The following is a 20,965-nucleotide window of genomic DNA, read 5'->3' as shown; positions in this document are numbered from 1 at the left end:
GGGTCGTAGTCCTATTCAGGCATAAAAGTTAGCAATAATCAGGATCATGACAAATTAGCTCATCAAGTAAAAGTAAAACTTGCTGCTGGGAATTCAAGAAATGAGATGGAAACTGAATGAAACAGTCCTCAAATTAACAGAATGGCCAGTTGGCAAACTTTACTTTGGCTCTCACTGGTGGTCAAAAGGCAGTAGAAGTCATTCTTCAAAGATGCAGAGTTAAGATTTGGATTTGATGACTTACTAGTGCTTTAAAAAAGGGAGTGTCTTAAAAACACAACTTGAGGGGCTCTTGTAATCACCCAAATGCAGACACCTAAGGAAAGCAAACATTTACTTTCTGAATTGAAAATAATTGACCTGGAATTATAGCTCATGATAAAAAGAATTATAGGAAATACGTAATCCAATAGTATTGTAAAAGATCTGAACAGAATTTTCACCACTGGGGCACGGGGCCATTCCATAAATCAAGATGTACCAGGCCACTGAGGCAGCTCATAAATCTACTTCCCACTCCAGTATCAACACTCCAGTCTTGGCATCCACGTTCCTTGATTTGGGGAGCCTGGCTATATCCATCTAGAGGTTTTCTTGCTTCAGTCTGTGTCTTCCCCAGCCTTACCCCCAGTGACCTCTCAAGGCAACCACAGGGATAGCTGAAGAATGTGTCAAGTTAGAGAGATCATCTGACTATTGCCCTGAGAACTTAGGTTCTGGCTAACCCAAGTATCTATACCACACATTTCCAAAAGTGAAATCCAGGCATCAGGTGAAAGCTCTATGATTCAAGCAGTGTATGATGTTTGTTGAAACTCTGTGTAAAATTTCTGTGATAGGTTAGAATGATGAGCAATGGTACAGAATGCCTCTTCCAAAAAAATTGACATTAAAATGTTACACCTCCCTTATCTAAAAAATTTTTTTAAATTGTGTTAAAAATCATATGACATAAAATTTACCACCTTAACTCTTTTATTTTCTTTATTTTTTAAAGATTTTATTTATTTATTCATGAGAAAGAGAGAGAGAGAGAGAGAGAGGCAGAGACATAGGCAGAGGGAGAAGCAGGCTCCATGCAGTGAGCCTGACATGGGATTTGATCCTGGGTCTCCAGGATCATGCCCTGGGCTGAAGGCAGGCACTTAACCGCTGAGCCACCCAGGAATCCCCACCTTAACTCTTTTAAATGTACAGTTCAGTAGTGTTAAGTATATTCACATTGTTGTGTCGCCTGGCTTATTTTTTATTTTTATTTATTTATTTAAAAATGAAGTTTAGATTTATTTATTCATTTGACACAGAGAGAATGCACACATGCCCAAGTAGGTAGAGCATCAGACAGAGGGAGAGGGAGAAGCAGGCTCCCTGCTGAGTAGGGAGCTCAATGTGGGGCTTGATCCCAGGACCTGAGATCATGACCTGAGCCAAAGGCGGACGCTTAACTGACTGAGCCACTCAGGAGCCCCTGGTTTATTTTTTAAATTAACCTTATTTTTTATTCACTATAACTCAAGAAATTAACACATTATATTTTAATGTTGCAAAAAGTTATAATTGATTAGTGTACATATGTTTTAAAGTATTTCAATAATATTTTAATATAGCCAAAGACTGAATAGTTGAATTTTACTATTTTTGAGATGAAAATGCACAATTATAGACTACATATCTTATGACTTGAAACGTTGTAGCTAAAACATATATTTTTACAGGTAAAAGCAAAAGCAAAAAAAAAAAAAAAAGAAGAAGACAACAGCAAGTGCTGAAAAGAATGTGGAGTAATTTGAAACCTCATATACTGCTGGAGGGGCTGTAAAATAGTGCAACTACTCTGGGAAGCAGTCTGGTAGTTCTTCAAAAGATTAAGCAGAGTTACCATATGATTCAGCAATTCTGCTTCAAGGTATGTACCCGAGAAAGATAAAAAACATATTCCCATAAATTTTCATAGCAAAATTATTCATTATAGCAAAAAAAAGTGAACAACTCAAATATCCACCAACTAATAAATGGATAAATACAAAGTGGTATATCCATATGATGGAATATTACATGGCCATTAAAAGGGAATGAAATACTAAGATGTATGACAACATGGATGAACCTTGAAAACATGCCAAGTGAGAGAAACCTGTCACAAAGGACCATATATTGTAAAATTCCAGTATATGAAATGTCTTGCATAGACAGATTATAGAGAAAGAAAATAGATTGATGTTTCCTAGGGCTAGGGAAATGAGGTAATTAGGGAATGATGGCAAAGGAGTCTTGGGTTTCTTCCTGGGGTGGTGAAATGTTTTAAAATGGATTGTGGTGGTGGATGCACAACTCTGAATGCACCAAAAGCCATTGAATTATGCATATAATATGGGTAAATTGCATGCATGTCAATTATATCTCAATAAAACTATTAAAAAGTAAGTGCCTTCTTGAAGGGGGTACCTGGCTGGCTCAGTTGGTAGTGACTCTTGATCTTGGGGGTCATGAGTTCAAGCCCTATGTCGGGTATAGAGTTTACTTAGAAACACAAACAAACAGAAAATCCCAGTAAATCAAAACAAACCACCTTTATAAGGGTGCCTGGCTGGCTCAGTCAGTAAAACATGTGCCTGCTGATCTTGGGTTTGTGAGTTTGAGCCCCATGGTGGGTGTAGAAATTACTTAAAAAAATTAAAGAAATTACTTAATAAAATCTTAAAAAAAGTGCTATCTTGAAATAAGCCTAAATCTATCAATACCAATGAATAATTTTAGAGGCTTCATAGAAATAAAATAACCCGTCCCTCTATGGTAAAATGGCTTCTATAATTTTATTTATTTATTTATTTATTTATTTATTTATTTATTTATTTATGAATCCCTATACCCAAAGTGGGGCTCAAACTCATGATCCCAAGATCAAGAGTTGCATACTACACCAACTGAACAACTGAGCCAATCAGGGGCCCCTGATGTCTATCATTCTAAGGAACAAAGGGAAGTTAGTGGTGGATGGCCACGTTTTTCAGCAAGGGTCTCTAGCAGTTGAAAGTCTGATATATGTTGTTACGTAGCACTCTTTCACATAAGGAAAGCATGCTTTTGTGATGTGTGCAGCCCTTCCCAGACACTTGATCTCACTTGGTAGTTGTTAAGCTACTGTTGAGATGCTTATTTAATAGGAAGTTATATACAGACTTCAAGCCATGTTCCCATTGAACATGTGTGTTCTGTAAGCTAAACCCAAATGTTTTCTGCTAAAATCAAATGATACTGGCTGCTCAATTCAGAGGGAAAAGCAATGAATGAAGTCAACAGATTGAATTCTCTCAATTTAAAAATTTTCCATCATAAATTTTTTTCTTTTCTTTTTTTTAAGAGAGTGCATGCGGGGTAGGGGAAGGGGTGGAGGGAAAGAGAGAGAGAATCTTAAAGCAGGCTCTATGCCCAGCACAGAGCCCCACGTAGGACTTGATCTCATGACCCTGAGATCATGACCTGAGCTGAAATTGAGAGTTGGACACTTAACTGACTAAAGCACCCAGATGTCCCCACTATAAATTTTTCTTAAGGCCTTTTAAGAAACTTCTTAAACTACTACTGATCTGAATGCTAGCAGATAAGTAGGCTTGCACTATACCTAAATGATATTAGAGAACTTAAAATTGCCAATCATGCTTAGGTTAATAGCTTATACATGGAAATATGTTTCTAGTTTTGCCTTTACACTGCATGAGAGCCATATTGTCCTATAGTAAATGTGCTCCTATATCATACATAATTTAATATGTACACATTTTTTAATGTACCCATAAAAGTGTTAAGAATTTTTGTTTTGTTATTTCTAAATATGACTAAGAACTACTACATTGCCTGGCTCTAAAAATGTGTTTGGGGACCATGCCAAACGAATGCTTGCGGATATTAAGCATACATCCCAAGCAAAGACTCCCAAGTTCAATTCTAAAATTAAAAAAATAAATGCCAAGATTCCAGTATAGAAGCTGCTAATGCTTCCATTTTTTTTTTTCTTAAATACTTAGTGTGTAGGTTAGGTCTCCTGATATGAAGGATGTTTTTTCTTGTATGAAACCCTATGTTATAACTGGGGAAAATTCTATGACATACTTTTTGGTAGATAGCTTTAAAATAATGAAACTTTGCCTATTAGCACAAACACCCTTGAGAACATTGCATTCATATTACAGCTTACCTAGAAATAATCCAGAATAGAAGCAAATTCTGGAAAAGTTGTAAATTAAAAGAGTTACCAACAGTTGTGGCACTAACAGACTTTTCTGAGGTAGAAGGACCTTGGAAAAAAGAATAAACAAACAGAGCTATGTGTGCACATACACGCACTCATATTATGCTATCACGAAAATTGTGCCCCCAAATTTCATAGCATAAACATCTATTGCATCATCTCCTATTAAAGACATACCATGCTCTAGCTATGGAAGAGCTTTGGTAATCAATGTAAAAGCACAGATAAAGAAGTTTGTACCATAAATGGAAAGAAAGTAAAGAGCTTGGTTGACAAAACTTTCTTCAAGTAATTGACAGCTCTTGGGGTATGTGTGTATGTGTTGGCAGGTGGCATAGGACATTAAAGAAACATAAAATATGTCAAAAATCATCTTAAAATATTATACCTCTCATATGTTTCCTTTGCCTTTAGAAATATAATGAAGTATCTGGCATTTGCCTCAAAATAATCCAGTAGTGGGACAGAGTGTAGGTCAGGGAGGCAGCGTAGAGATACTACAGATGAAACAAGACTGTGTGTGTGTATATATACAGATATTTTTGCTGGAAAGTACTGATAAGTTCTGGTAATATGGATGTTTTAGCAGGCTGGATCTAAGAGACCTACAGTCATCTTGATTGTCTTATGAAATACTTCCTAAAACATTAGCCAATAATCCTTTCTGACTTGTTTGCTTATCTCCAGAATCAAAGAACTCAGACACTGGCCACCTTTCCTCCAACACCTTATGAAAGGTAAACCCCTTAGTAATTTAAGGGAATTTTCTCTGAGAAAAACTCAGGTGGAAACTCAAGCAATTGTAAAAAAAAAAAAAAAGAAAAAAAAAGAAACTCAAGCAATTGTTTAAAATAAATAAGTAAATATGTAAATACACACATACATACATAATACACAGATGGCAAAACCACATGAGGTTTCCCCACATAAGGAAGTTTTAAAAATGAACATTTGAAAACAGTGTTACACTGGTATTGTAGATATTGATGGGTTCATAAAATAAGTGCATCATGGGTAGTGCACTGCGGATCTGACATGATACAAACATCTTCTTCAGGAGGAAGCTAAAAAGAAGTTTAAAACCTAAAAACCTAGATTCTACCCAGATTCAGAAGTCGCTGGATTTCCCAGCAGGTCAGTCCTCCAACAGAAAGTAATACCACCCCAAAACCTCCCTTCTGCTTATCATGAGATGCTCTCTAAACACTGAGCAGAGGGATGACGGGATACTCAGTATGCCCTGGGGACATACAATCCATGACATTGTCACAGAAAGCCTTGTCTGGCTATAGAAACTCTCCCTTTCTCTAAGTATGTGTGTACGTGTACATGTATGAGGCTTTCTGTTGGTAAAACTCGTTTTATTTACTTACTTGTTTAGAGAGAGCAAGAGTGAGTGAGAGCGAGGGGAGGAGCGGAAGAAGAGGGACAAGCAGACTCCACGCCCAGCATGGAGCCCCACATGGGGCTTGATCTCATGACCCTGAGATCATGACCCGAGCCAAAATCAAGAGTTGGATGCTTAACTGACTGAGCCACATAGGCATTCCCAGACAAATGTTTTCTGATGGCTACAGGTTCCCAATCATTTTCAGGGTAAGTGGTTCTCCTAGCAGAAGTCCATTCAAATCAGAATCAATAGACTGGGTGCACTCATGTTTTGCTCTACATATTTCTATATTGTTTTGCTCATACAAATGGTAAGCATTCATTTTTTAATGATTTTTACTAAAATCATATGGAATAAATAATGCTATGCCTTCGAGAGTATGTATTAGTAGGGGTGAGGGAAAAGCCAGAGAAAGCTTTCTGGAAGAGGAGGTATCTGAACTAATAAGGATCTGACCAAAGAACGATTCTAGAAAAACTGTAAGGTGGTGGTCCTTAACCTTGGTGCACAGTAAAATCACCTGGAGAACTACAGAGAAACATCAATTCCTAAGCCCCCATTTCAGACCAATTGACTGAAGAATTTAGGGAGGGGGGAGGAGAGGTGAAGCCTCAGCACTATGTCCCATGTCATGTAATTAACATGAATGGGACAGTACAGACTCTCACAGTGTGAACTCCAGAAGTGAGAGGTGCATAAGATGGTATCTCACTGTAGAAGCACCCCCTACCCTCAGCCTGCACCCAGTCCTTGAGCATAAACCTCCAGTTAGAATTCATCAGGTAACTTACTCTCCTGGAAGCTATTATGGCATCAACATAAAAAAACCCTCTATTCCCAACACCTCCCTCAGATCTATAGTTCCACAGTGGTTTGAAGGAAATTATCAAATTGGTACTCTAAGGGGGAGGGATTTATCTTTCTGAGTGAATGATTTAATTTTTAAGGAAGACTTTAAAATTTCTTTCTTTAAATTTTTTTTTTTTTAAATGGAACTTTCAAAAATTTCCTACAAACCAGAACTGATCAAAACCACAGGCAGGCTAACTTGAAGCTTCTGCAATTTACAGATAAGTAAATTGCAGGCCCAACCCTTTTGGAAAGTTGCATCTGAGAGAGATCCTTGAGCTTGTGACCTCTGATCTTTCAGCTCAAGAACTGTTCCATTTTTACCACAAACATGTTTTCACAAACATTCAGTTCCGAGGGGTTAGGTGACCATGGGCTGAATTCCTCTGGGCCGATGGTTTGTTGTAGCTGATACAACAGCTGGCCCAACCCCAGCCAGTGTGAGTAGAGAGTTGGGTCCAGATCACTGTCCCTATCCCATCATGTGACATCTGGAGCACTGGGTTCAGTTCTGGGAGTGAGGTGCAAGGGAGGGCAATCAGGATGGTGAGGGGCCCAGAAGAATGGGGACACTTAGCTTGTGTTTAGGTGTCTTTTGAATCTCTGGAAAAACCATCATCCTCCTTTGCTCCATATGGCACAATTAGGATCACTGGTAGGGCCTTGCCGGAAGACAAACTTCTCAACAGTTTGGGCCATCCCAGAGTGGAATGTCTTCAGGTGGCAGTCACCTTCCAGGGGTGTGGAGGGAGGGGTTCCTGCTGTGGGTGCCAGGCTGCACTGTTTCACCTCTGCGTGCTTTCCAGCTAGGAGAGCCTCAAGTCTTGTCCTCGCTCTCTTTGTGAAAGTGGAAGTTTCCATGGTGGGAAACCTTCTAATGAGACTCTTCTCTCAGACTTCCCATCTGTGAGGCTATATTTCCTGGGGTATGTGTGTGTGTGTGTGTGTGTGTGTGTGTGTGTGTGTGATTTTTGCTGGGAAACTCACAGGGCCCTACCCCTGGGCTGGCTCTTACCGCATTTAACAGGGAAAGAGTCAGGTGTGAGGAAAACAATGAGGAACAACCACAACAGATGCTCCTTCTCTCCCGCTAACAGAGCTGTTTCCTGCTAGGGAGCACTAGTTTCCTGAACACTGGAGGGTCCGGAAGAGGGACGGTCACATCGCTCCTTGCATATTTTGTTTCCCACTGGGCTCATCCTGCCTGGGTCGCCACTACTCTGTCCTACTGCAGTCACAGGCCTCTCTGCCAATCAGACTTGGAATTCCTTGAGGTCAGGGGTTCTTGTCTTCCTCACTGTGGTGTCCTCAGCTCCTAGAGAAGTGGCTGGCCCATGAAAAGTCTCTACAAATATTTCCTGAATGAAGTTGTCTGTAACAGAAAGGCAGACTTTGTCTGAGATAGCTAGATTTAAAAGATTTTGTCTACACCTCAACAAAACCCAAAATCCGCTAAATTTTTTTTAAATAATAATAAAAAAACATTACCCAGATTTTCTTTCAATATGATAAGAGAGAGAGAGAGAGAGAGAGAGAGAGAGAGAGAGAAGTAAAAAAAGAAAAGCCAGGTGATCTCTACCCCATAGATGGGTCTTCTCAGTATATCCTTCCACCTCCTTCCCCAGATGGACATAACTTGCCTCCCTTTCCATGTTTCTGAGCAGCTTGAGAGAGAAAATAAAGCAGGACCAGCCTATTGGCTTCAAATGAGCAGGGTTGAAACTTCTTTCTGGCTGGCTTGTTTCCAGGCCACCATGAAGACTGCATGTTGAGACAGACTGTGTTTGTCTAAAGTTTTGGTTGCGGGAAAGGCTCTGCTAACAGCCCGTGGAATCCGCAGCCTTGGGGATTCCAGGGTCCCACACACTGGGCCTGAGTTTCTCAGGAAAGGCTGCGGAGTTGTATAACCAAGGAAAATATTTAGAATTATGCAGCTGTGATAAGGTAATCACATCCCATGCTCCAGGGGAAGAAACCAATCCCCTCCAGTGGTAAGGCAGGAATTCTCTTTGGCTCCCATGTTGTCATTTGATTAACTTCATGGTTTCTTAAATTTACCTTTGATAGGAAAGTGATCGCTTCGAGGATCACAGACACACGAGACAGGGGCAATCTGGAGACTTAGTGCCATGCCTCTGAACTGAAGCTGTCTCCTTTCGCTCTAGAACTCTGATTTATACAGAGTGGATCACCAGGACAGCTCTTACTGATGTCACGTTACTGCACGAAGCTTCCACTAATTGAGCACATGCTATGTGCCAGGCATACAGCCTCACAACATATGTATCACCTTCATTTTACAGACAATGGAAGGGAGGCCCAGAAAACCTCCTCCCCCTCTAAGATAGATACTTTTGTTTCTTCTATAAAATGTATGCATGGGGTAAAGGGGAAAATCTGTAGTCCCTTTTCTCATACATAAATGCCTGGAGTACTTCAAATAGGCCTTAGCTATACTCCAGAGCCATGACAATCAATAGCTTAAAATATTAAAAAAAAGTTTTAAAAGATTTTATTTATTCATGAGAGACACAGATTGAGAGAGAGAGGCAGAGACATAGGCAGAGAAGCAGGCTCCATGCAGGGAACTGGATGTGGGACTCCATCCCAGGACTCCAGGATCACGCCCTGGGCCAAAGACAGACACTCAACTGCTGAGCCACCCAGGCGTCCCAAAATATTAAAATCTTCTTAAGTGATTTTGTCTTTCATTTTTGTAAGCCCTTAATAAGCCCTTCACATGTCCAAGTAATTGATTAAGAATTGCCTAGCTCATTTTTGCCTTTTCATGTTAAAAGAAATGACAAAACTTTAGATTATTCTTATTGTAACTGCCAATTCTCTGAAGCCAAAGGGATATACTTCAAGGTACATTTATCGTTTTTATTTTCTCAGGCAAAAGACCCCTTGTTGGTGATGGCAGCTTACTGGCTTTAACTATAGTCAAGTTCTACATTCCACCAAATACATTGGCCAACAGATTTGGAAGGAAGCTGCCTAAAGAATATGGGGCATGTCACAGAGCTTGTCACATGGAGGAGGCAGGTAATGTTATGTTTCTGGGTTTAAAAACAATTGTTTGATTGATTTTGGATACAGAAAGAATTGTTAGTTTTTCAAGGACAGATGGCATCCAAAGATCTTTTGCCCTTGGGAATGTTTAGGTAGAAGCTGGACGATGACTTGGAGGAGAAATTGTAAGGCTAGTTGGAGCAGAGCAGTATTTCCAAAGTGGGGTCAATACAGTGGTATTTACTTATTCTGGTGGGACAAATGCCGCTTCTTAATTAATATTAAGTCTCAGAGCGAGAAAGTCATTCTCTTCAATTCTCTTTCAGTTCTTGTATTACAGGAAAGATAAGTCTTATTATGGTACTAAAATGCATTTAACACCTCACTAACACCCTGTCCCCCCCAATTAGGCACCTTTCTAAATGACAGCAGAGGTCTCAGGCTCTCAAAACCTTTCCCAGGCAAAAATAGCAATCCAGAATTTTATTACATTGTGATTTATTATTTCCTTCACCAAACAAGTAACAGGAACTTTCTGTAATGATTTTATTTTATTTTATTTTTTAAGATTTTATTTATTTATTCATGATAGTCACACACAGAGAGAGAGAGGCAGAGACACAGGCAGAGGGAGAAGCAGGCTCCCTGCAGGGAGCCCGACATGGGATTTGATCCTGGGTTTCCAGGAAAATGCCCTGGGCCAAAGGCAGGTGCTAAACCACTGCACCACCCAGGGATCCCTCTGTAATGATTTTAAAGCATTGGAAGAAAAGTATGTTGATTTCAAGAACATTCTAAGTAAATGAGAATGGGGCAGTATCCATATAACTTTGGGATGGAGATGCCATGACTTGAAAAGTCAGATGTGAAATCATGCCCTTCCTTGTACCCCACTCCCAGAATTGAACCCAGTCCCCCAGATGTCATATGACAGGATATGAACAGTGACCTGGACCCAACGCTCTGCTCCTACTGGCTGGATTTGGGCCAGCTATTGTATTAACTGCAACAAACCATTGGCCCAGAGGAGTTCAGCCTGTGGTCATCTAACAAGAGGTCACCTAACAGAGGCCCAGCCTTACTCTCTCATCATTGGAATTAGGATTTGCTTAAAATATTGTGTGATTTCAGAGATGTAGCGAAGCTCTTTCTCTCTACACAACATGCATCTTCTTGAGGGCCATATCTTTGTATTCATGTATCTCTTGTGCCTAGCTCAGTGTCTGACAAAGTAAGAGCTCAAAAAATAGCTGTTAATGAATGAATGAATGTTAGAAGATAAACTTCATCCATTTTATGATTCAGCTCAAGCGTGCTCTACCATAGGCCTCACACACTGATGCCACTTTCTTGCTGTTGACATTCCCTCACCACTCCCCTTTTATTTACACTATACTCAACTCCACAGAGATCATTTGTAAAGTGATGCTCCCCACTTTCAGAAAACAGGAGACACAGGTTGAGGTAAGCGATTGAGGAGGAATGCACAGTTAGATGAGAAAAGAAGAAAGTACTAGTTTTCTGAAAAGATGAAGGGGGAAGTGATAGTTATGTCTACAAAGCACAACCCGAAATGGAGTTTAATTATTATCTAGTGAACTTAATCAGGCTAAGCCAGCCAAACCAACTCATATTTCTGGCATGAAATATCTAGTTTGGCTGCCTATGCTGACCAAATCAATAGAAATTGGCGCCAAACCTTTATTTTATTGTGTGGTGTGTTGGCACGTACTTGCTCTTCTTGTTCAAAAACACAGGTACTTGAGTACAAATCCAGCCATTAGGCTTGCTCCCAGCTTCTCTCTGGCAGCTCTGGAATGCTAATACACACCAAGGATATTTGGAAATATTGGAATATCAAATTTGGGAAGAGGAGACATGGCTTATTGGAGCTTTAAAGCCACAATTCACAAACGTGGATGTTTCAAGGAAGAAAACCTAACTTAGATTTCTGAACTTTATTTTTAGTTTTTAAAAGATTTTATTTATTTATTTGTTTATGAGAGACACACAGAGAGAGAGAGGCAGAGGCAGAGGCAGAGGGAAAAGCAAGTTCCCTGTGAGGAGCCTGATGGGAGACTCAATCCCAGGACCCTGGGATCACGACCTGAGCCACCCAGGTGCCTCAGATTTCTGAGTTTAAATATGACTTTAATACAATTAAATGTACAGAATCTTTTAAAACAAAATGCCTCACCCAACAAATGCACAAAGGGCTTCAGGCATTTCACTTTTCTGTCTGTAGAAATTCTGGGCCTTCTGCCTTAAAAGCATTAAGCCTGTCAAATATTTTCCCACCGAGAACTATTTCTAGGGGAGCATGACCCCAGAGTTCTGATGCTGGTGTTCCCATCGGGTGCAGGAAAGATCAGTACAGCTATGACACAATGTGGTCCAGAAGATGGAGAGAAGTTTCCAATGGCTATTTGCTTAAGTGGCAATAAATGTGGTGTTCAGTAATATCATGCTGAGTGGGCTTTTGGCATGCATGGAGCTGTCAACATTTGAATAGGCCAAAAGGGGAACCCAGTGATAGCTCTATGGGTGGACCTGGTTGGCAATGCATCCCTTACAATTAATAGCACCCACATTCAAACCTGCGTTCCTATATTGGTAGCCCTCCTGGTCTACAGATCAGCTTTGTCTGGCTTGTAGTGTTTTGCTCAGCCAATTGTAACAACATTGAAGAGCCCTGAGGTTCTTGAAAATTTTTAGGTTTCTGGACTCTCTTGAAACATCAGATTTAGGCCTCATGGACACATGGCAAAAATTGTGTCTCTTGTCTACACTGCTCTGTAGCTGGGTCACTTTCCACCTATCATCACACTTCTTCCCGTAACTTTTCTCGTCAAAAAAAACTATTTCTTGGGCAGCCTGGGTGGCTCAATGGTTTATCACCGCCTTCAGCCCGGGGCCTGATCCTGGAGACACGTCAGGCTCCCTGCTTGGAGCCTGCTTCTCCCTCTGCCTGTGTCTCTGCCTCTCTCTCTATATCTCTGTGTCTCTCATGAATAAATAAATAAATAGAATCTTTAAAAAAAAAAAAAGAAAACTATTTCTCTGTATCCACACCTCTATCAAAGTAAGAAAACAACAAATAGCGTGAAAGGGCAGCTTCATATATCACCATCGCTTGCCTGGCCACAAGAGGTATTTGAGTTTGCCTTTCCATTCTAAAATAACGGACCTAACTTTGTTCCCTCCCTAGGCAACACATTCTCCAATGCGTTCTCCACATCCTCTAACATCTCCCAACGCACATGGAGGTCCTCCAGGGATGTATGTAATCTGCAGAGGTTCCCTCTCCTCATTCCCTTTGGGTCATACCCCTGGCCCCTTATTGGTTTGGATTCATTGTATTTAAAAGCCTAAAGGAAAGTCTTATCGAATCAATCATTCACTGTTATTGATCACAAGTATCCAAATTACCTTGTAACTTGGAAATCGCTCCTTTGAGATCAACACCAAGATCTTTGGCAAACTAAATTATGCCCCTCAACACAGTCCCAGGAAAGGGCTGAGACTCTTTTCATGGTCCTAAGCGGCAGCATCCCCAACTTGTAATTAGGTGACATTTTAAAAGTTCATTTTATATTGGTTGCTTGCAGCTTATAATTCCTTTCAATATTGTAAATGTTGCTAGTTTTCCGACAGTTTACCCACAAATTTCTTTTCAACCATGAGAAGGGATAGTGGTTTTTTTTTTTCCTGCAAAATTATTCAATGAAAGCTTATTTCCTTCAAAATAGTTGGTGTACTAAGTATTAGAAAACATCATGAAAAGCCTGATGTTGAAGTAATTGTCAAGTATTAGGGGGAAGTAATATTTTCTCTAATTGTACGAAAAGAGGGCTTTCCTCTTAGAAAGAGTGACACAGTGGGTTTTTAGCACAATTCCCAAGAGGCAGAAACCTAACCCCTGGTGCCACCCTTGAAGAGACAGTATAAATGAATCCAGAACCCCTCAAGACTGCAGTGGCTCAAGTCAAATGCCAGCCAGTAGGGATGGGGATGAGGGCTGTCCTGCCCCACTAAATAAAATGGCGCATGGGCATCAGTTCTGTCCTCTCAGAACCATTGCAAGAATTTGCTTCCCAGAAAAATGTTAACATGAGGATAATAAAATGAGAATGTAAGCTCACGTCAGCATTAACCTAGCTTCTGTGATAAGAGCTGGGGCTGCTATGATTACCCCTGGTCAGCAATCGGCCAGGACACTTCAGAAACAAGCACGCCAATCATCCTGCCTACATGATGGTTTTATGGGTAATTCCTCCTCCAATGGGAGACTCGTGTGCAGGCAATCACTTGTTTAAAGACCTGAACAAGTGGAAGCCAGTAGAGATCCGCAAGGCATTGGAGGGAAAGGCTGAAATAGTTCCTGTCCAGGTAAGGCTAGCCCCCCCAGGCATGCAGTAGTCAGAATCTTGCCCCATGACTTTTGAGTTGTGCTATGAAGTTCTTACTACACAGAGATCTTGCAAAGAGATTATAAGTATCTTTGAGAACTCCCTGGGAGGGGAAAAGATGCTCAGAGCCAGTTCCCATAGAGGTGGAGTGATGTGTCCAAAGAGGGACAGTGAGACAAGGCTGGAAAAAGAACAGGGTCAGTAGTACCTGAATTCTGGGCTTTAGCTACAAACCCAGAAACCATCCTGCTGGGACAGTGTCTATGGACATTCTTCCTTCATGTCAGAGGTGTGCTGTGGGGAAAGAGAAGAGTGGGCAGGAAGGAAGGTATAGTAACTTTTTAAATTTTTTTATTTTTTGCAACTTCTTGGCTCCATTTGTATTCACCAGTCACATGTGCCAAGGACTCTTGAAGCATTTCCCCGGGCAGGAGTCAACTGCAACCTTACTGTCACAGAAAATAGATCCTACCCTGCAAAGCTTCCGCTCACTGAGAATCCAAGTGTCAATTGACAAAATATCCAGATGGGGAAATCCCCCTCCCCCTCCCCCTTCTCCCACCAGCGTAAAAGGTAACGGGGGTGGGGGACAACTGGAGAAGGAAATGAAGTCATGCGGGTTCACCAGGAAAAGATAAAGTGTTGGTGGCAGCAGAGTTGGTGAGTGTGTTGTGGGCATTACCTCTTGCTGAGGCTTCCAGGAAGGCTCCCGCTCAAGTCCTGGTGGCTCTGAGAACAAGCATTCTTGCATCAATAGCTAATAGGCTGTCCAACCAGATGTTATCTGGGTGGGATAAGAGGGTGAGAAAACAGACCTGTTGTACGCTGTTGTCAACTGTATCGCTGTGGTCAGAGAAGGCTGGTTGTGTAGTGTTTAGCAGAGTGCCTCTTTCGTAGTGAGGCAGACCAGATTACGTGGCGGTTTAAATCCGTTTCCTCTTGTGATTGGTCAAATATGAGAGTCATAATCATTCATGCATTACTAAAGCCTCCTTTCCATCATTTTGAAGAGACTTTTTTTTTTCTAGAACAGAGCATGCATCCAGCAGAAACCTAAAGCATTTGCTTTTCTAAGCGATCTTTTGCAATAAGCACACATTAAAAAAAAAAACCATCTGCATGTGGTACCTGTGACAAGACTGGAGATGATAAGTGGTAACACCAGCATCTGTAACATCCTCATCAGGAGTTCCCCAGGAAAAGAGAAGTACTTGACCTCCCGGTAGCTCATTTTGTATGGTCGGAGGGTAAATCCAAGGATTGTACCTGAAGGGAGAACAAAAAGGAGAGAAATGGAGTCTTTTTAAAGACTGAATAATCCTAGGAAAATGAAGAAGTATTTGGCGGGTAGTCCCTCCTGTCTGACACGAGTATATTTATTTAAGCAGCAAATATTTGTGCTGCTTTAGGAGCAAAGGGGTGTGCGTCTCACTTTGGTCATTGTCTGGAAGGGTCTGATTGAATCAGGGCTTTCAGAAGGACTCAGAGAAAAAAACGTTACTGGCTTCAGCAAATGAAAATTTTCTGTGTCTGACTTGAAAGCAGTCGAACCCATTCTGACATGGCTCAGTACAGTTATAAAGATAGGGGCACACCTAGGAGACAAATCATGTCTCCACGAGCAAGACAAAATAGAAAAGAAAAACCACCCTTATTGTAATGGATTTCCTTTGTAACAACAGAGATTAGGACTACTAGCATAACCACTTATTCAGGGAGCGTAATTTTATTTTTTTCCAATTAAAAAAATTCCTCTTGCTCACATTGTTAATCCATTTTCATCATCCCCCTGTCTGCACACCATGTGTTCTGTCTACATGGTCTTGATATTACCTTGGCAACTGTATTGTACAGACTTGTTAGTTGCTGGCAAAAGAAGACTCCAAGAGGAGCAGAGACTTTTTTTACCAAAAAATTTTCCCCTCTTAATTTTCCTTTTGCTCCTGGAACTTTAAAATATATTTTAAAAAATAACTTCATCTATAAATTAAATTATGCACGATAGCTTTTGGAGTGTTTGGCAGCCAACATAAATATTAAATAAACAGACTCCTTCTTTCCTTTCCCTAATTTGCTTTCCTTGCCCAAGAAAATTTACTTATTACATTACTGTAAATATTTTCAAAATTTCTACCTCTGCTATTACTTAAAACACGTGAGTTAAGAGAGAAATACTGAGCTATTTAGAAGATAGAGTTTGGGGAAGAGGGAGAGAATGCTGGGTAGACATAACTTTTTCCAGAGAAAGCAAGCAGTTTTTTTTAAAATTTTATTTATTTATGATAGTCACATCACACACACAGAGAGAGGCAGAGACATAGGCAGAGGGAGAAGCAGGCTCCACGCACTGGGAGCCCGACGTGGGATTCGATCCCGGGTCTCCAGGATCGCGCCCTGGGCCAAAGGCAGGCGCTAAACCGCTGCGCCACCCAGGGATCCCAAGCAGTTCCTTAAGAAAACCGAGTAGCCTAACTTCTCATGAAATAGGTTTCTTCTCTTAGGAAATGAGACACAAAGTTCATGTCAGTTGTCACAGCAAACCCAATTTCATATCTTAGGTCTCAGTAACCATGAAGTATCCATTCTTTGATTATATACTGTGATATTCAAACTAAGAGCCTGAATCTATGTGACCAGAAAATCTGGCTGATCCAGTTTTTAGGACCTTTAGGAAAATATTTATCGCTTTTCCCCAATGCAACAATACTATGCTCGAGAGAAAAGGTGATTTGGAAAACACAGAAAAGAGGCAAGAGCCCGCCTCTATTGGTTTTATCACTTAAACAGCAAATAGCTAATGCTTACTGAGCTCTTATCATACGCCAAGCCTTGTCAGTGCTTTACTTGTGTTGGTATATTTAATCCTCACAAAACCCCCTGGAGGTACGTATTATTTTACCACAACGTACTGATGGAGAAATCTAATTACGGTGAACTTCGAACTTGCCAGATTCCAGCAACTATTCAAACACCACAGTCAAAAAGCAACTCGAGTGACGGAGCTGGGATTTAAACCTAGGCATTTAGACTCAGAGCTCACATTCTTGAGGATCTCACAAACTTCCTACCTCTCCAGTAGAGCCAGGCCAACCACTGTGAGTGCTTCTGTGAGTTTCTTTTCAGGATGTTCTCACGCAGAGCTAAACACACGGAAATCGCCCAGAATATACTTTTCCATATGTAGTCTCCATAAGCATCACTTTTACCCTCATGATATCAGATCCAATGATTGTACCAATTTACTGAAGGCTTCCTTTATTCTTTTTTTTTTTTTCACTTCCTTTATTCTTGAACAGTTAGGTTGGTTAGCATTTTTTCACTTTCATGATGAACACCATGATGAATGTATGAAGGTTGTTTTATAACTAGGAATATTTTTTTAGTCCAATTTAGAGAAAGGAAACTAGTGCGTTGAAGACTCTGACTACCATGATTGATGCTATTAAATTGTTTTCCCAGTGGTTTGACCCCTCAATTTAATGCTTTGTTAGTGGATGAGAAGGCTTTAGTATTCTCTCTACCTCTAGGACCTGAGAGAATTATCATAAAAAATCGTTAAAACAATCTGCGAATGTGATGAGTTAATAGTGCGTATTTTTTATTTCTTTCAATTTACTTAATATCTAATGATGTTGACCATTTCTGCTAATTGTATACTCTCCAAGCATTTACTACCTCCTAATAATTTGAAGAGTTTATGTGTGTGTGTGGGTATGTATTTGTTTATAAATTCTTTGCATAATAAAGATAATTACCCTTTGTCTATAAGTAAAATAGTTGCTCTATTTTTCTAATTTTCTGGCCATATGTTAGTACTCTAAAATATACAGGTGTTTTGCATTTTTATAAAATAAGGTCTGCGCCTCTTTTTTTATTAGGCGATTTTTTAAGTTATAAACTTTAATTTCCCTCCTCCTCCCAAGTTTGATACATCTTTAATTCATTTTTCTTTCTTTGATTCTTGTTTTGTTTTAAAATACTGAAGCTTTAATATTCCTGGAACTTGGTTTGGGGTAAGACATTTAATTCTAATTTTCAGTGTGCATTATTCAACACAGCATCATCCTCAGCACATGGGAATTATAAAAGGTGCTGGTAATATCTAGTTCTTTCTTGCTTGTTGTATAAAGGCCAAGTCCCACTGAAATAACTGCTTCATCTTATAATGAGTAAGTAAATAAATATTTATAAACCTTACTACTAATCAAATATAATTTCACTGGAATTGATTGTCTTCTGATCTTCATTTAAATGCATTTAAATACTTATCATTCAATTACAAAATAAAATGTGTACAATAAACACAAGAAACTCATTTTGGCCATCTGGAATTTGACCATATCAAGATATTGGGAATTTTAGATATCTCCCAAATAACAATTTAAGACCAGGCTTGGTTTCACGAGTTCATTTCTAAGATGGTTGTTTGTTGTTAAAAATGTATTTACTCAAATACAACACTGTTTCCAAGGATGGGTGGGATCCTGGGTAGTTCAGAAGCTATTTGTTAATTAAATTTCTTAAGTTGTTTAAGACATTTAAATTATTTAAGTTATCATTTAAAAAAAGGTAGAACAGCTGCTCATCCAATGATACAAGTTCTAGGAGCAAGAGACAAGCCAGTGTATATGAAGGAAGGGATTGTTCTTTCTAAATACTAGGTGCATTAGATCCCGTTTCCCAAAGTCTAATCCTTGCCAACACTGACTTTGTTCTCTCTACAGCCACACAGCTGTATCCAGACTCTCTTTGGGAGCTCCATGTATCTCCTCTCCCTCCATCAAATCCCTTATTTACTAAGTGCCACCAATTTTCATCTAGGTCTTAGGAAGGTAAGTGGGCCAGCCTAGTAGTGAGTGATGTCTCTTGACTCCAATCCACCAGGTAGATGTCTAACAGAGCAGCAGAAAAACAGCCAGGAGGCAAAGTCTAAACAGGTGGTGATAGTTTTCTTCTGTTTTTTTCCAGTCAACAAGCTTCTTGCTTGGAACCATAATCCTGGCATCAGCTACTCTAGAATGTCTCAGTTTCTTTACATTCTCCAATATGGAGCCCACATTTTCTTAAAGCTATTCTTTATAGTAGAACAGTAGACAGGAGTCATTTATTTCTTCATAAGGGATAGTTTCAGGTCAAAAGCTTTGAAGGGAAGAGTTATTTAGAGGGATAGCACATTGCAACTACTCTTTGAATCAGTTTTGCCCCTGACGAAGCTTCGGTCTCTTTCCTTTCTCTGGGTTTACCAAGTAAGCCATTTCTACTCCTAGGACAGAGGAAATTATGTTGGGAAGGGGAATATTTATTGAGGCTTTAATGGGCTAAATGGTGGCATGATCCTTATCACAACTTTATGAGGTAGATATTACCATGTCTATTTTAAAAAACGAATACACTGATGGATGCTCAGAAGCTAGTTAACTTGCTCAAGTCTACAGAATTAGTAAGGAGTTGAGTTGGGAATTTTAAAGAAAACCCAGGGCTCATTCTACCACATTCTAATGTGTCTCAAACACAGACATGTCCTTGTTGTCTGGGCCTGAGGACAGTTCTCAAATAAACTAGGCTCCTGAGTCTTCAGCATATTTAACCCCTGAACTCTGGAAGCACTTGAGTAATAATCTTGGATCTTCTAGAGATGTCCTAGAGGCACCCATCAATGTTGGAACCCCTCACAGGTCCCTTTACTTGTTGAGGATCTCACAATATGTTTATCATAGTCCTAAGTCACTGTTTAAAAACGGTTCCACCAATTCCCTTCTGATGGAATGACTTACCTAAACTTAAACAAAACTTATCAATTAAAATAGCTTGCCTCTTCACCCCCCTTCACACGTTTTAATCCTTGTAAACAATCAGTAGCAAAGCCAGAAAGGACATTAAGGGAAAATATGCTTCAGGTTCTCATGTTTAATGACAATAGCCAGCAGTCATTGAGTATTCGCAAGATGCCAAGGCCTCATGAGCACATTGCCTCACAGAACCATGGAAGCCAGGACTAGTATTGCCTACATCTCAGAGATGAAGAACCGGAATCATTGAAAAAGTAGGTAGGTACCAGGTGTGCCAAAACGTCACAGCTTGGTACAGGTTGTGGCCACGGTCAATGCAGAGAAGGGTCAAGCCGCTTCCCTTAATGCCTGGTGAATGGCTGAGGTCGACTTCACACTCAGGCTATCCAGCTCCAGAGCCTGGACCCTCACCTCCTATGCTGTACTCCTGGCCTCTCAACAGTCATGGTACTAATTTGAAGATCCCAAGTCAAAATATACTATATTTTGCCTACCTTTTCATTCCATTTCAAATTAGTTTAATATAGAGTCTGAGTGGGGCAAAGGTTTTGTTGATTTTACTTAATGAAGTCAACATCCAGCTTTTCTTTCCAATTCATTTGTTGAATGAATAAACAAGAGACATTTTTCTTTGGCTTTTGCTCTGCCAGACAGCATTAGAGGTGAGGCCAGTGTGGTAAGGTCAGCCAGCTGTCAGTGTCAAATCAAGAGGAGCAAATGCTCTGAATGCGAAGACTGCTTTTTTGGGGTAAGCAGTTCAGGTTTCTGATTACACAGCCCAGCAATGAAAACAGTGTTCCCTGAAACATCCTCACATCTCAGAGCCCTCTACTCTGCCCTTCAGACCCATTAGAGGCAACAGGGCGGGGGGGGGGTAGGGGGGGAGGGGGGGGGTGGCCTTCTTCACTGTTGGTAAAGCCGCTCACTCAGGAGCTCTGCAGAGCTGAGGACTCTGCATGTTCTTGATGCGCATTGATTGAGGTTCCTAGAGCTAATAAAAACCTTTATGGCCACCAGATCTTTAATGCAAAAGAACAGATCTTTTATTATTGATTACTCTGCAAAAACAGCGATAAAAATCAGAATAACCTCCCCATGGGATTTGTTACAGCTGAAGCAAACTTTGTAGTTTGCATCTCGGTGACATTATATGATACACAGATGTCACGATTCAATCTGGATTGTTCAGTCTAAGTCAACAGTCTTAAATCATTCCTGTTTTGGTATTTTACAGGATTTTTGGAATCTAGGAAATATTTTAGCTAGA

The 20,965-nt window shown here is 40.2% G+C and overlaps 1 protein-coding gene across 2 annotated transcripts in view; it reads right to left on the bottom strand.

Annotated features, from left to right (window-relative positions):
• The window catches only part of SLC1A3 (solute carrier family 1 member 3), a 79,026-nt gene that overhangs the window by 42,643 nt on the left and 15,418 nt on the right, over positions 1 to 20,965 (bottom strand). The window contains exon 3 of one of the 2 annotated variants that reach the window (XM_041747990.1): positions 15,038 to 15,175. In XM_041747990.1, the coding sequence (XP_041603924.1) occupies positions 15,038 to 15,175 (138 nt within the window). Of the gene's footprint in view, positions 1 to 14,591; positions 14,687 to 15,037; positions 15,176 to 20,965 lie in introns of those variants that run through there. The other variant, XM_041747991.1, reaches the window with a different exon arrangement.

This window comes from Vulpes lagopus, chromosome 3, assembly GCF_018345385.1.
Source record: "Vulpes lagopus strain Blue_001 chromosome 3, ASM1834538v1, whole genome shotgun sequence".
Lineage (NCBI taxonomy): Eukaryota > Metazoa > Chordata > Mammalia > Carnivora > Canidae > Vulpes > Vulpes lagopus.
The sequence above is the reverse complement of the archived record's forward strand: the minus strand, read 5'-3'. Positions and strand labels throughout refer to the sequence as shown.